The sequence below is a fragment of the Amphiura filiformis genome, chromosome 13 (assembly GCF_039555335.1).
Source record: "Amphiura filiformis chromosome 13, Afil_fr2py, whole genome shotgun sequence".
NCBI lineage: Eukaryota > Metazoa > Echinodermata > Ophiuroidea > Amphilepidida > Amphiuridae > Amphiura > Amphiura filiformis.
This window is the reverse complement of record NC_092640.1, coordinates 50,138,659-50,156,537: the sequence shown is the minus strand read 5'-3', so window position 1 is coordinate 50,156,537 and position 17,879 is coordinate 50,138,659. Positions and strand designations below refer to the sequence as shown.

General features: G+C 35.4%; 1 protein-coding gene and 1 long non-coding RNA gene across 2 annotated transcripts in view; both read right to left on the bottom strand.

Moving 5' to 3' along the window:
* Positions 1–6,190: 6,190 nt before the first annotated feature.
* On the bottom strand, positions 6,191–8,792 carry LOC140168486 (uncharacterized). Its single transcript, XR_011861210.1, has 2 exons — positions 7,170–8,792; positions 6,191–7,106 (listed from the first exon to the last, which is right to left on the bottom strand). It is a non-coding gene; the product is annotated as an uncharacterized lncRNA (long non-coding RNA).
* Positions 8,793–14,587: 5,795 nt separating this feature from the next.
* LOC140168483 (uncharacterized) overlaps positions 14,588–17,879 on the bottom strand; it is a 47,003-nt gene continuing 43,711 nt past the window's right edge. The window contains 3 exon segments of the mRNA XM_072191886.1: positions 14,588–15,047; positions 16,201–16,314; positions 17,509–17,714. Of these exon segments, the coding sequence (XP_072047987.1) occupies positions 14,846–15,047; positions 16,201–16,314; positions 17,509–17,714 (522 nt within the window). The 3' untranslated portion in view covers positions 14,588–14,845.

Here is a 17,879-nt window from a genome sequence, read left to right as displayed (position 1 = left end):
AGCCGTTTCCTAGTTTAAAAATCCCTAAATATGGGTCACGTTTTGAAGAAAAAAAAACCATCAAAACTGTCAAATCAGCGGGTTTTTTCAAGATATGGGTAGGGGTTTCAGAGTTCCAGCGGCACAGTCCCTGTCAAAATGAACACCCCTGGATCACCAAAGGCCTACTAAAAAGTATCAATAAGAAAAATAAATTATACAAACAATATCTTCACTCCCCAAGCCAAAATGGACTTCAAACATTTAAAACTTATAAAAATGTAGAAAAAAAAGAAGAAAATATTATTTCTTGAAATTTGAGCATAGCAAGAATAATATGAAGCAAACATGGAATACGATAAATAATATTCTTGGTCGAGGAAAGCAGAAATCTTCCCTGAATAAATTTAAGGAAGGTCATGGCAACATATATGTACAAACTCTGACGATATATCAAATCAATTTAATGATTTTTTTGTAAATGTAAGCCCGGAACTTGCATCAGTATTCAAGATTCCAACAAAAAATATTATGATTACCTTCATGATCCAAGATTTAGTAGCATGTACATGAGACCAATTGTGGAAATGGATATTATAAAATATTATTGATAAATTTAACCAAAATAAAAGTGCTGGTAATGATAACATAGGAAATTTTATTATAAAGAGAGTAGCTAAGGAAATCGTAAAACCTCTTACAAGCATATTTAATATGTCAATCTCAACAGGTATTGTTCCTGAAAAAATAAAAATAGCTAAGGTTATACCAATATACAAAAAACAAGACGCTGAAGTCTTCTCCAATTATAGACCAGTGTCACTTTTACCATGTTTTTCAAAGATTTTACAAAGACTTGTATTTGATAAATGTGTTAACTACATAATATAGATACTCACGAAATCCTTAATGATAAACAATTTGGATTTCGATCCAGCCACTCTACCATATGGCTATATTACAGCTGGTGGATAAAATTAATACAGCAGTGGAAAAAAATAAAGCAACTATTGGAATTTTCTTAGACTTATCAAAAGCGTTTGATACAATTGACCACAATATACTTCTTCATAAATTAGAGCATTATGGATTTCGTGGTGTGGTATTGGAATGGTTTACAAATTATTTAAAGGAGTATTTCGTGATCCTATCATCCTCTTTTTATGACATTTTTCAGTACATATCCACGAAAAAGCATATTCCCAAAATTTCAGTTGATTCCGATTTTGCGTTTGCGAGTTATGCATGATTATGTGTATTACACTGCTCCATAGACAATACGTTGTAATTTCGTTCTGGTGCACCAGAACGAAATTCAAATTTCGCGATATCTTTGCTAAACGAATTAATCTGCAAGAAATATTTTGTACATAAACATTATGTAGCCAGAGTATTCCAGTGATATACAAATCTCCACTTTTTTTTGTGATTTGTGGGGGGATGAGGCTGTGGATCACGAAATGTCCTTTTAAGTAATAGAAAGCAATATGTATCCTACAACACGTGTGACTCACAACTTAAAGATATTGTATGTGGTGTCCCGCAAGCATCAATATTAGGTCCACTATTTTTTATATTATATGTTAATGATATCACTAGTACCTCTAACATTCTGAATTTTATACTATTTGCTGATGATACCACTATCCTTTACTCGCATGAAAATATTGAGAATCAAATAAATGTCGTGAATGCTGAATTGAAAGAAATAAGCAATTGGTTTAGAGCAAACAAGTTATCAGTTAATGCAAGCAAAACAAATTATATGTTATTAGGAACGCCTCATATGACATCAGTCACAAAGTGCAGCAAGACTTAAACATCGTCCTAGACAACACACTTTTGGACCGAGTGAAACATACCAATTTTTTAGGTGTCTTTAGATGAAAACCTCACCTGGAAATGTCATATTGACTGCGTTTCCAAAACTTTGTCGAGAAATATTGGTATCATGAACAAATTAAAACACTTTATTCCTGATCGAATATTACATACCTTATATTGTACTTTTATTTTGCCGTACCTCAATTATGGAATTCTAATCTGGGGAATACATGTAAACTTTATTTAGATAAACTGACCAAACTCCAAAAATGGGCAATAAGAACAATTTCTAATAGTCATTATAGAAGTCATACCAGACCTTTATTTGCCAAATACAACATTTTAAATATAGAAGATATGTATTCTCTTGAACTCGGTGTATTTATGTACAAGAATTCCATACATGAGTTACCTAATTCATTTAATGAGTATTTTATAAAACGTTCTGACATCCATGACTACCAGACAATTACAAATAAGTTAACAAAAAATACAAGAGTTTTTTCCGACCATTCCATTCGAACGAGCGGGCCCATACTTTGGAACTCTCTAGATAAAAAAATTAAAAACTCAAAGTCCATAAAACATTTCCGCAAACAGCTTAAACGAAAACTTATCTCTAAGTACAATTAGGCCATTCTCGAGCACTGTAATTTGTCATGTCTGTTAGTCATTTTATTTATATTTGTTGATTTCATAATCTTTGTTTTGTTTTTTCGTCAGGGAAAGGCAATTTTCAGGCCTTATTGGCCTTCCTGCCTTTTCTGCCATATTGTGTTTCTTTTGTACTTTATTGTAATTGATATATTTTTGATGTAGTTGTATATTTTTATATATGGAAATAAAATTAATGAATGAATCATATAGATTAGTATATCTTCCTGTAGATTATTCATCCAGTAGTTCAAAACATTATTTTGTAAATTAAATCAAAAACTGGAACTAAAATTTGCAACTCACTTTGCTACGTTGCGTCCGAAAGCATCGGACTTCGTCAACCCTGAGGAATCTGTTATCCTAGATAAGGAGGAGAAGTGGTTTGAGCGAGGAGTCAGAGAATCCATATGGGAAAGAGTGGAGGAGCCCGCCATTAACAGAAAAGGGGGACCCCGCTTCCAGTTGTCACACGCATGGGACCCGGCGTTACGAGACATTCCTCGCCGTCTGACGTCACAACATCTGACGTCATCACAACATCTTCAATCAGATGCCTGACGAAGTCCGATGCTTTCGGACGCAACGTAGCAAAGTGAGTTGCAAATTTTAGTTCCAGTATTTGATTTAGTTTACAAAATAACATATAGATTATTGTTTTCAACGCAGTTCTAAATAAATGAATTAGGCCTAAACGTTTTCACCACGATAGAACATTCAAGTTGTCATTTATTTCTAGAAATTAGCTGTTTCTAGAGAGATTCCCTAAAATAGATATGCATTTTTTGCGCTTTATTTACGAGATTATGAATTCTTTACATTATAGTTTAGTTGTCATATTTATTATCTTTACCTGAAGCGCCTTAAGGGCTGGGGTATGAACGTTTGGACAGTATTTATTTTGGGACATCAGAGCACATCAGACATATCGAATTGCATTCTGAATACGAAGAATGCCATTCTGATATCAAATAATTTTGATTTTTGAAATTCGCAATTTAATACACATTTTATGGCAAATCATTAAAATTGATATTTTGATATTTAACAGTACTTGAAGTAAACTTTATAAATCTGATGATTTATACTTAAAGTGTATGTAGGTGGAATGAAAAGCCGACGATCAATTGAAAATTTTGACCTTTCGTATTGAAGATATGGATTTTTTTCCCAAAACACCAAAAAAATTAGGTCTTTTTGGGAAAAAATCCATATCTTCAATATGAAAGGTCCAAATTTTCAATTGACCGTCGGCTTTTCCTCCCTGCTACATACACTTTAAGAATATATCATTAGATTTATATAATTTACTTCGAGGACTGTTATATATCAAAAATTTGAAAAATATCAAATTTTTATAATTTGTCATAAAATTTGTATTATATTGTGATTTTCAAAAATGAAAATTATTTGATATCAGAAAGACATGCTTCGTATTCAGAATGCAATTCGATAGGTCCGAGGTGCTCTCATGTCCCACAAAAAATACTGTCGAAACGCAATAAACGCTCATTTTAGATCCCTTAATACGGCGAAAAATATATAGTTCGTAAATCTCTCTTTCGTCAAAAAGTAAATTTCTAGAAAAAATGACAACTTCAACGTCTTATCGATGTTAACACTTACTTCCTTTATATACATGTTAATAGGGCCTATAATGATATATCCTTCATTTGCATAATATTCATTGATTGGTTCAAATCTAGTCAAGTGATCAGTCACAAATAAATACACTCTTTTCCCGCTCATTCAAAAGAAGACAACGAACCGAAAATGGGAACTTAATTCCTTATTACCTTCTTCTTAGTCATTTTGTCATGTTTGTGGGAGTAGATGATTGTGGGTTGTGGCTTTCTGGCTTTCAACCCACGAAGTATACAAAACCACATATCGATGGTTGAGAGCCAGAAAGCCTCAACTCACAATCACCTGCTCCCACAAAATGAGCATAAAGTCGACACATACAGTTCATTAATGGCTCATTCTCCGATAAAGCGTTCAAGTTTGGTCTCAGGAATGACAAAATGCCAACCACTAAGAATTCGTGAAAATCATTCAGAATCGTAACCTTTAATAGTTTCAGAACACAAAACAATGAATGGGTGATTTTCAACAATACTTCATTTTTGAGCAATATTACTTGTACGTATTGGGGGTCACGTATCTGTGAAGCCCTTCCCCACCTTTGTCTTAATCGTGCAAGTGTAAAAACTTTCCGACTTAATACCCATACTTGATCAGTCATCACCCAATGTACTAAAGTCTGGTATGGTATTTGACTTCACTTATCACAGCGTTTTTTCCGAGGGGGACAGAATTTAGGTAACGTATCTGTGACTACATGAACGTAACATCATGACTTTTTGCCATTAATAGACCTGATTTGTTTTACTTTGAAACCGTTGTGTTATGTACCGCATATATAATATAACTATGGAGCCTGCTTGACCCATCACATATGAGAACATTCATCTAGCCAATTATTTTCACAGATGGTTATCCATTAGAAATAACGTATCTGTGAACAATATTGGCGACGTTAAGACATTATCATTTGAAATCAACAAAATATTGTTCAGCAGCATATGGCCACATTTTTTCTCTAGAGTGTTTTGAACATGTATGTTGGTTCGCTGCATAATGGTAAAAACAGCCTTGACCTGAAAAGGGGCGAGAGGTGCCATATTTACGGATTCAGGCTAAATTCAAAATTGGTATAAAACGTTTGGTTTTTGACCGATTACAGAAATTCATTTTTGTCATTAACAGAAATTGTGTCTGGCGTGAATTACACTACAATTTTTATTCCTAGGGCTCTTTGATTTCTTCAAATATTTTGTTTTAAATGATAGAGTGAATCCCCTGGCCCTCTATAATTACGCACGAAAGATCGCCTCCCCTTAAGCAGATTAATTAAGAATGGCAAAGTACACTGATGCCTTTTGTTGGAAGCTAAACGGATTTAGTAATACAGTTTAAGCATCTTCATATTATATTATTTATTTAATCCATAAATAAATTATTAATCAATAAATTTAAATGAAAATGAGTTAATAATTACTTGCTAAAAACAATGCATACTCCGTACATTCTTATTTAACAGAATTGGTTTCGAACGTGGTCTGTGTTCCGAATGAGTTCCAGATCATTTATGCATAACTAGCTAACCCTGGTGTGCATAATTAAAAGGGCATTTCGTGATCCACAGCCTCATCCCCCCACTTTTCTAAAAAAAAGTTGAGATTTTTATATCACTGGAAACCTCTGGCTACATGTTTATGTACAAAATATTTCTTGCAGATTAATTCGTTTAACAAAGATATCGTGAAATTTGAATTTCGTTCTGGTGCACCATTGACAACGCATTGTCTATGGAGCAGTGTAATACACATAATCATGCATAACTCGCGAACGCAAAATCGGAATCAACTGAAATTTTGGGAATAGGTTTTTTCGTGGATATCTAATGAAAAATGACATAAATAGAGGATGCTAGGATCACGAAATACTCCTAGTATTTACCCAAATTAGCCCATTAATAATGCAAACATGCAAATTTGATGGCGGCTAGACAATGTTGGCCTAATAAATTGTAGGTCTGTATGTCCGATTTGCTTCAAAAAGCATATTTGTCAGGAGCTGTTCTTTTAACCCTCCCCCTGGCCACCTCACATACGACTTTCAAATTCATAATAATCTCCAGCAATAAGGAACAAAACTCATCTATGTAATATAAAGTATAGCTTTGTGAGTATTATTGAGCTCAGATTTTATTATATTTATTTATCATTTAGAAATTTAAACAACAAAACGCTCAACTCAAAGTAAAAAAAAAAAAAAATTAAATCCATACCCCCTCTATGAAAGCCGTGATCTTAATCTCCCACACAGGGAATGTAGATTTCAAATGGAGTCATTCAGGTGACTCCATTTGAAATTCACACTCCCTGTGTGGGAGATTAAGGTCATGTCTTCCATTACAGGGGGTGTATGGATTTCATAGGGAATAGCCCAATAGACACAGAATAAACAAAACACAAAATTAAAATCAGACAACAGAAGACGTCACAAATAAACGGGATACATTTTGCAAAGTAATAAAATATGTATTTAATTATGACAAATTAACAAAACGTCACAGGAACAGAAAACTACATTACAAGACACAGATAAGTTGTATGATAATAATTAATAAATAAATGCTAAGATTTTCACAACCCATCACCATGTTAAATATTTGCTTAAATAACATATTTCATTTGGTTTAAATAATTGAGCAATTTGTTGATAATTCAATACATTTCACATTCCAATTTAATTTTTGTTGGCCCCAAAATCTCTGCAGAGAACACATGGCGATGCATAAACACCCTAGCTTTGAGTCGAGTGTTCCTCCCTCTTTTACCAATACTACAATAAATTAGTGAGCATATCATCTGGATTATTATTGCCTAATACCCTTGCAAAACTTTGGAAAAAACATATTGATTGCATCATTTATAAGTCAATGCAATCCTGAAAATTTAACTGTGCTGTAGATGAAAAGTCCAATAAGTTTGTAAAGAAACTATCTGTGTTTCACTCAATCCAAAAATCTAATCCATAATACATCAGGCTTTTGCATTTTGGTAGAAAAAAACATCTTTCACCTTGTGATTATATTTCAACCATCACACTCATAGACAGTTAATATTTGTATAATGGCACAGCACCATGATGGCAAAACCAATCCCACAGAGAGGCTGATGGTAAATATGATAAATGGCAATCAACCAATGAAATGGTCTTGAATTTATGTATGAGTGGTAAACTATGATATTAATCATAATAGATTATCTGGGTACTCATTTCATACAGCTACATACGAGTACAATTACTAAAAATTGAATTTATTTTTCTACCATCCGTCTCTAAAAAACCCCAACATTTTGGCATTATAACGATACATCATCCCTCCCCCAAACCACCACCCCTGATTCATTCAGTATTGTAAAGGCACATTATTTAACAAGAATGATTATGTCAGACATTACAATGTTTTAAAACGTCTGGTTCTGACACCTGCAAAGTGTTGGCAGACACCATGCACGCATGGTTCACGGATTTTCTCATAATCAATAGAATTTGTGGTAGTTAGCTCAAATTCTTTACCAGCCACATGTTAGCTAGACCCGAGACCTTTATATATTTAAGCTCAACAGTCTCTATAAAGGACCCTACAGACATTTTAGTGGATGTAGAATATTCAATTTAACATATCTACATTATTTAATTTATTCCCCTTATATTTCCAGTAATGTTAAAGTTCTAACAAATGTTTGATGACGTAAAATCAACAATATATTTCTACTGGATATTCTATGTAACATAATATCAATTTTAAGTCAACGAATGTTGTTAGAACTTAAACATTATTGGAAATCGAATGGGATTTGATTAAATAATGTAGATGTTATAATTTCCATGTTGATCATTAGGGGCAAAATAGTGGAATTTTTGATTATTTTTCTTGAGCACCTAGGATTTTGATTGATCTTCGCTGATTACTAAAAAACAATCCCCACACAATCTCCTTAATTCCTGTAAGAATTTCCCAAAACCAATGAAACAACCCAATTTAATTACATATTATGAGTAATATCACCAAACTTTCAAACCCATATAAACTCATCCCAAAAAGAAAGTATCCAGTTTGATTTTGGTTCATAAGTCAAAGACGGGGTCTTAAATCAAGACCTACCAAAAGTATGTTACAGATAAATTTATTCCACACAGTTTGATACCTCATTTGTCCAAATCGATGCAGAATTGATGACACAGTGACCTTTTAAATGCAACAACCTCAATTTTAAAAGTTGCAGTAATTCATAATTGATGTGGTTTTCCTGCTGCTCAAGATTCGTCATAAAGGTACACAATAACAGAGACGAACTAAGATTGTTTGATTTCACTTCATCTGTTTTATTGAATACAGATACTCTTTTACTCCTTCCTAATGTTTTGCCCTTCACTCTTCACATGCAATATCTGGTATGTCCTCCTGCTACATCAATGACTGTCAGACATCTTGGCGCATGCTCTCAGTGAGGCGCCTGATGCGCCCTTGACTGAGTAGCAGGACCAAATCAATAGGCATTACTGCAACTTTTAAAATTGAGGTGATTGCATTCAAATGGTCACTGCGTCATCAATTCTTCATTGATTTGAACAAATGAGGCATCAAACTGTGCGGAAACAATTTATATGTAACATACTTTTAGTAGGTTTTAATTTAAAGCCACATCTGTGACTTATGGAATAAAATCAAACTGGATACTTTCTTTTTGGGATGAGTTTATATGTACCTTAAAAACATGGCATGAGCTGGATCAGACAGAAAGATATTTTAGCATATCATGTTTAATCACAGTATGGAATATAAATTCGAGGTGTAAAATTTTACAAATTATTTTTCTCACTTGAATTCTGCTACTTGTAGTAATATCAGTCCCAGAACAACGCCAAATATGGATTAAAAGACCTTTGACCTTGGATGTACAACAGCATGTTATGATCTAATGGGAAACTGTGCACATCAACAAACACCATTTCTATCAAAAGGCAACAGCCGATATAATTTGAAACCACATAAATTACTAGAGTTGGTTCTTCTCTTGGATTAGGCCCAAGCTTTAGAATATCGACTGGGTGCGTTTTGAAATAAAACAAACCAGAAATTTATCACCCATTGTAAAATATATGGCACATGTACCGAATACATGTACATACATTGGCTGACCTTGTGGATTTCCTGGCCCAGCCATGCTAACCACATAAGGAGATTATACGATTAACCTAGTGCAGCTATTGTCATAGCAGGGTATTATTATGTAATACTCCTGATCCATATTTGGCGTTCTCTTGGACTGAATATGTACACCAAGTATATTAAATTCTGCTACTTGTAGTAAAATGTATGTGTACACCAAATGGACCTGCTTGCATGCTATACAGCCAGACCTACGGCTTTTTGAGCAATTCCCATTGAGTTTCATCCCCAGTTTCATGTCGGAAGTTAAAAAATCATCTGACCGACGATCGTGTTCTTCCACAGGGTGGTGGAGAACAGATTTGTAGTGAATCATGACTCAAGACTTTTCAAAAATGAGATGACTCAACTCGGATCTTGAAATTTTCCAAATAGAGATTGTACAGTGACTTTAGTCATTCATATAAGCCAACATTTAAGATCATCATCCATGTATCGAGTCATTTGACTTGACTCGACACAAACTATTGCTAGAAATGACCCAACTCGACAATGAAATGAATAAACTCATTACAACTCTGGTGGAGGCCAACTAAACAATAAATTTGTCTTTGGGCAGAAAAACCTCCTATGTATCAGTGGCCCATGAACATTCGAAACTGCCAAGAGGTTACATAGGAGGTTTTGCCTGTAACATGTTCAGTCATGGCCAATGACACATAGGAGGTTTTTCCTCTCCAACAACTTTTTTTTTTGTCCTTTATATTATATCAGTACTCCACTGCAGGAAATTGCTGCAATATCAACTGATGTGGGCGTGTGGAAAAAAATAAAATAAAGTGTAACCCAATGTGACAAACAAATTTAATAATACTACATTCTTTTGGCTTCCTCTAAACAAAATGCTGGTCCAAACTGGATAAATATTGCACTACATAACTTGATGTTAAATAGATAATAATAACTAAACATCTATATAACACTATTACATGAAATAAACCACATCGCCCGAGGCACTGCAGCCAAATTTGTCCGATCTTGGCATGGATACTTGTTATCGACTAGTTATTCAGAATAAATCGACAGCTCATCAGTGCCAGAAGTGGGCAAGTGCAATAGCTGCCATGTGTAGATGAGTACAATATACTGTGCGTAAATTACCAATGTTCACAGCTAGGCAGCTATATTGCACTTACCCACTTCTGGCACTGAGCAGTCGCAATGATAAACTTTTATTGGTTGATACATAAATTTACAATATTAATTGATATCGTCACCGAGGTATAAGTACGTTAGTGTCACAGACCATACTAGGAATTCTTCCTTTGGTCTATGCACTAACCTGCTCACCTTTTAACCACAATGTCGTGGGTTTGAGGCCCGGCAGGACCAGAAGTGACTCAATGATAGCACAGGATACTTCCATGAGCTGTTTGTGACAATATATCACAAATATTTCAAGCATATAATGCTCGAGAGAATGATAGAACAACTTTGGCTCTATATTGCCTTATAATATCAAATTTTGCTATCCAAATTAAGTTAGGCACTAATTAAGAGGTTGCCCATAAGACAATGTCCAATTTAAGAAACAGGAATCAATTACCGTACTGACGTGATTATAGTCCCACCTTCGAGTAAAGTCCCACCCCCAATTTTTCAAAAAATTCCTGTTTTTTTGTACATTTTTTTCTGGATTTAGAGTGTCAATCCTAGAGCTAAATGCTAGGGTCATTCATGGTTGATTTAAAAAAAGTGTTTGTGTCTTCAATATACAAAGTTATAATCTGTGTTCATGACATAGTCTATTAATGATTTCAAAATGGATACAAATCAAATGCATTGAAGACACCAATAAAAAACCCTTTAAGTCAACCATGAATGACCAAAAAAACCCTTTTTTTTTTTATAAGTCAACCATGAATGACTCTAGCCTTTAGCTGTAGCTGCAGGGTCACTCAAAATTTGAGTCTAGTCCCACTTCGCAATTTTTAAACGTTTTCACCTAAAAAAGGGTGGAACTATACTCAAGTCAGTATGCATATGTTCAATATTGCCAGATTGTGCAGCTGTTATATAATAAATAGGGATCGGTTAAATAGAGGTTTGTTTACAGGAAATAAATATGTTGTGCTACATGTACCTCCAAAACTATCTATAATTGTATTGTTAAATATTCCATTTTTACAATATTGTATTTCAGAAAACATCTTTTATTAAGAGAACCAGAAAAAAGCGCTGTACTACAGGCCTGACCAACTCAGATTTTGCATTTTAAGGATTTTTTTTGCAATTATCCAAGATTTCGGCGATTAGTCTTGATATAAAGTACCTCTGCCCATAAAACAGCTTTTTTTTTGTCGCTTAGCCTAAAGCATTGATTTAGATTAAAATAACACCACTAGGTATATTAATTGCTAACCATACCCAAAGCATAGCGATACAGCTGCATTGTATTGCAGCTTTTTACACAAAATATTTCCCATGCATACGGCTAAAATAATAATAATAATAAACAAGTTTTGATTCCTGTAGGCTGCAGGGTTTTTTGGATTTTTTTTGGAGGGGATGTTTTATCATTTTGAAAATCCAGCAAAAAATTATATTTTCAAGCAAAAATTATTTTGTCAAAATATTGTTTTCTCATACAAGTTATTTCCAAGCATTATGAAATTAATAAATCTTATGAAAAGCATTCTACATTTTTCCTAAAACTAATAATTGTCATATTTATTCCTCTATACTATTCCTCAATTATGCTTTTCATAGCTCTACATTAGTCCTGCCTGCTGCCTTACATCATCCTGGGTCGACCGTTGCTACGGTGTGGCACTTGCTAGTGTAGCTTAAGCCTTCATAGGCTTAAGTATCAGCTGATTTTGTTTGGTTATAAGTAAGCAGTTCAAGGAACTATTTTCAAGCCACCTTCACAAGAGGAAAATACAATGGAGTGCTCATCATAAAAGGGTGAAATAAGGCTCTGAAGGTGACAGTGCTGGTGTTCTATTAATGAATATCTTCTCTACTCTGCATTGATTTGACAATAAGCTTGTGATTTGAGGCACATACATCAGTCGTAACTCTAATAAATTAAATAAAAAGCCAGATTTTGTATTTTGATTTTTCATGCTACCTACAGTAAACAAACTTTTGTTCTTTTTAGGTCAAGAACTTATGAATACTAAAGAAGGTAATGGCGTTTGTTCTATCACAATTACAGTTTACTAGAAGACTTTTAAAAAAAAGGTGTTGTACACCTGTGGAGAAGTATAAAAGTATTACACAATATATTATCACCTTTTGTTTGTACATTTTTAGATTATAATATTCAATTAATATTTGCACTAATAATATTTTCTTCGATGTGAAATTTTGGCACTTACAGTGGATTAAAGAATGTTGATTATCAAAACTTGCAAATAACATTTTGTTGTGTTATTCAATTGTTTCTAGATAATGAACAAACCGAAAGATTGGCAAATTCTATAGGAAAGAAAACTAGTTTTATTAGGGAGGGGAGGGGAGGGGAGGCAGGCAGGGACAGACGGAGGGAGGAAGGAGGCAGAGGGAGGGAGGAGGAGAGAGACAGAGATGGGGAGGGAGTAAATTGATTAATAACATTTCACATTATATTATCAAACCACATTCTCCCAATCAGGAAGGGGAATGATGTCACAACCTTTCCAAGAAGGACCTACGATGCAGCAATCAAACTAGTTCCTCAGCGACTCTCCTCTAACGTCATTACAACCTTGTCACAGGTCAAGAGCAGGGTTGCCAATTGGGCGACTTTTGAAGATTTTTCCCGCGACTTTTGACAACTTCCGGTCCCATAGAAACCAATGGTTAAGAAAACAATTGGGCGACTTTTCAACATTGGCTCCCGCGACTTCCGCTAGTTTCCTGCCCCATAGAAACCAATGGTAAAGAGAAAAATTGGGCGACTTTTCGATTATTTGACCCGCGATTCGGGCCGAAATCTTTTGGCAACCCTGGTCAAGAGTAGAGTGCCAGACCAGTCGACCTGGTACCCCCCGGTAATGCTGTGTACTATTAGAAAAATAAAGTATGTCCAGATAATAATTTTCTTTCTTTCCATATTTCATTGTTAATTTTACTACTGCCAGTATTATTACAGATTGGGAGGAGGTGTCGTAATTAAAGTTTCCTTTATTCAACTTGGTCAATCTTGTGGTTTGTTCCCTTATTTAAGACCTTTCAAAAAGTAATTTGATTGTTATAAATATGCCTATAGTGTCAGACCTATTAATTGCCACAATTATATATTAAATATACCCAACAATATCCGTAGTTACCGAGATTAGGTCTGTTTATCCTCTAAGAGATTAGAACCAAGAAGTACCGACTCAAACCTGCCCCGTTTAGGAAGGACAGCCAAAATGGTTCACTGAGCTCAGCCAAGCTTCGCTGCCTTTGGTAATTCAATCTAGAGAAGGGGTACCCGGCATTTAGCAAAGCCCGAACCCATAAAAGCCTGTACAAAATTGGCAGGCTTCGCTGAATTTTCACACACCACTCCGATACCACCGTTGACCAAAAATTGATTGAATCAATTTTACGACCATACTTGAATTGACAACCCCTTGACACCTAATTGACTTTCGATTGACCGCAGACAACTACCCCAGACATGTTTATATATGACCACTTGAGCATTTGATGAGTTATTTGTTATGAACTTAACTGAACACAAAGGCAATTGATTATGGTTGTCTCATCGTCCCATGTTTATAATCAGTGTTCAAATTTAGGAAAAATAAATGAAAGTTGTCCCACGGACAACCAGATTACAATTTCTGGTTGTCCGTCTTAAGTTTTTGGTTGTCCGTAGGCCTACAAATGTGACTTTTGGCTAGATTTATGGTTGTCCGGCGGACAACCGAATCAGTATTTTTGGTTGTCCGGCGACTTTTTTAGTTGTCCCGGGCAACCGGACAACCAAAATTTCGAACGCTGTTTATAATCCTGCTGCTTTGCTAAAGGCTCTGATACATATCAGCAAACTGGTATACAGTTCGCTTGTTAGTGTCAAAGGCTGAACCGTCAGTATGAATGCAGCAAAGCTTGGCTCAGCTCAGCAAAACATTTTGGCTGTACATACTCCCTTAAATGCTGTGGTTAATCCGCTGTATTGGTTTGTGGCTCAGGGCAAAAAGTGTACCTTCTGGATTAATGGATAAGAGCGCGAAATCAAGAAAATATTTTTTATAATCGGTTTTAAGCTTGAGGTTTGCGCATGCAGCACTTAGCGCCACCCATTACATGCAGATCGCAAACAACTACGCAATTTGAATCATTATTATGTTTTGATGGATCCAAGTTGTGATAATATTGGATCCAAAACATAATAATGATAAAATTGATGCTTTACGCCCAATATTTATTGGTCTCGCTATGAGTTGTAAAATATTGGACTCGACTACGTCTCGTCCAATATTTAAAAACTCATAGCTCGACCAATAAATATGGGCTCAACCGATCCAATTTTATATCAAAGTTTGCCGAGAGCAGATAGCAAAACTATCAAGAGGTACACAATTTTGCCCACGGTGAGCGACATGCAATGATGGCGGAGTCGGCACTCAATGGGTCACCCTTATTGGTTATACTATGAAAGTACTACAAATCTTGTACATTAGGTAAACCTGGTGCCGACATGGAAGACTTTGGAGTTGTGGTTTGCACTTGGTCGTGTCTGGATGACTGCTGCTTGACACCGTTCTGCCTGTTGCTGGGTGTCAGGCTGGCACTGTGAGGTTTGGAACTTGATGTGGGAGGCGTACAGGCTTTTCGTAGATCTCGTACCTTGTTTTCAACTTCCCTGCGGATGGTTAAATGTAAACAAAGGAAGAGAGATAGGTTGAAGTAAATAAGTAATAATAATACTCTTATTTAGCGTCTACTACAAATGCCCCTGGGTGTTATACACCACAATAGGACCGTTAATGTATAATACAATGATTAATCAAATATAGCAACAATCAATATAAATGATATCATCTTGCAAGACTTAAAATACTGTATGAGCAGATACATCTTGAGATATGTGCCTTAAAAGTGCTCAGTGACAGAGCCTGGCCGGGAGGTTGGTCCAGAGGTGTGCTACTGCAAAGCCAAAATATCTATTGTCATGTAACATTGTTAAACAGTGGACAAGAGATAACAGACAGGAGATGATCCGCAGATTCCATGTGGTAAATGCAGCTGGGCAAGATCAGGTGACATGCCAAGGATACAGTTTTGACAAATTATATCCCACTTTTGCACACCACTTTGAAACTTTATAACTACATCAACTTGGACATATGCTTGAATGGCCGGTGACAAACATTGGAACTGAGAGGCAGTCAATTCATCGTTTGAGAGCCAACACCATTCTTGTTAAATTTGGTCTTCAAAGCTCTTTGGATTGAGCATGCCACTTATTAATCACATATATAGCTACATGTCCGCACACATAGTTAATTTACATAGTGCACCAGTTAAAAGATTAAACTGTTTACATGTATTGGACATTTGGATGCAGGGGCGTCGCTAGACCAATATGATTCGGGGGGTGTACAGTATGGTTTGCCGACGGAAATTTTTTGTAATTTGTTGACCCAAATTTTTTTTAGCCAGGACGGCGCTCAGAAATCTAAAAAGTGGGGGGGGTAGGAGTCAAAAAATTTTATATACCATTCACAGTAGGTCTAATACGTTAAAACAACACAATTACGTAACACATGATTAATCTGATATATGGCTGTCACAATTTGCCGACAATCACACATACCTTTGACTACATTTGCCGACAGTCACATGGTTTTGCCAACAGCCATACCCCCCCCCCCCTCTAGCGACGGCCCTGTTTGGATGGACATGGGAATCTGAAAATGAGTTGTATTTATGCTTTCAAAGACAAGCTCACTAACTTGAGACTCATTCAAACTCGGACTAATGACCCTTTGGAAAAACATTCCCATTATATATACCTCCATGCTTCATTTGATGTGTTAACAGCAGCAGTATGCTCTGCCATCTGTTGTTGTAAGTCCCCCATCTGGTCCTTAAGGGAGCTCATGCAACCTTGTATAGACTGAAGTGGTCTGAAAAAATAACACATTATACAAATTAGTGTTATGCAGGACCTTTGTTTGAGATTACAATGCTTCCTGATTTTAGACAAGAGGTATAAATTGGAGTACATATCAAAAACATGCTCAGTCCCATGCCAATGATTATCACTTATATTATTGGGTTGAATGCAAAACTTGAGCAAAATTTAAAAAAAAATCATTGAATTGTGGAAAATAATTATATTATTACATTACAAGAATTTTTTTCAAAATAATAATTGCTTTCATTGCATTGTGAGAAAATATTTTCAGTTTAAGGGGGTACTACACCCTTCGATAAATTTGTGTATATTTTTGCATTTTTCTCAAAAACTAGTAACACAGTGGTAACAAAAGTTATGTATATTATAGGGGCAAGAAATCCAATTACTACACTGGACTTTCATTGACCCACGACAAGCAGTTTGTTACTTATGATCAGAAATAAGGTACCGCTAGGATGTACCTCGCTTCCTATCATATATACTGAACCGCTTGTCTTGAGTCACTGAAATTTCAGTGTAGTAATTGGATTCCTTGCCCCAATAATATTATTTTTGAGAAAATGCAAAAATAGTCACACATTTACCACATGGGTGTAGTACCCCCTTAAGATCCAAATCAGCAAATTAAGAATATAGCATACCAGCCAACATTTGAAACACAAAAACCAAGACACTTGCAGCCATAATTTTTATATCCAATCGGCACACTCTACACAATGTGAAGTTATTTCCCTTACATGATTCAGAAATTCATTGGAAACTGCACTCTATAAAGTCATCAAGCATTTATTTGGTTTGCGGAGTTGGCAGGTATGCAATAGGGTATTAGACTATAAGCGGGTTTTGTAAATGCAATTTTTTTGCATCTTATTGAATATGGTAAGGTGTACAAACAGCCAGGTGTTACCCTGATCAGAACTGCCTGCAAGGCCTTTGCCATCACTTGCACTAATGCAATGCAGAGAGCAGATATGAATTTTTGGGGATTGAACCGGGGATTTCTCACACCACAGTCAAAGACCTTCACCACACTCTGTCTTGTCCACTGCAATGGTCAAATTTCTTCTCTGGCCAATATATATAGTTCCTCCGAGCCAGAAAAAAAAGGGCATCTAAGAACCAATAATAATAAATAGCAATAATAATAAAAAAAATAAAATAATACTAAGAATAGCCTTACTTGCTGTTAGCAGAGGACATTGGATCCATATCATCCTTAGTTAGTAAAGACTCCACATCATATGCTATATCAGGCACTACAATGTCATCCCGCAATGAAGCAGCCAGACCACTGGTGGCGCTGTTTGGTTGAGGAGAGGACTTATCATCCGTTGATTTATTGGACTGGTTTCCCTTACTTTTTGCTTTTAGTTTTGCCTTCAAAAGCTGTGGTAAAAAGAAAATAATAACAGGTCATTTTTATTATTGTAGCTTTTTGGATGAAATATGAAAGACTCAATTATATCAGCAGAGCCTCTTTGGATGGACAAGCAATATGACTACACAGCAGCACAATATACACTAGGCTTAAGTTTAAAGCCAAACGATTGA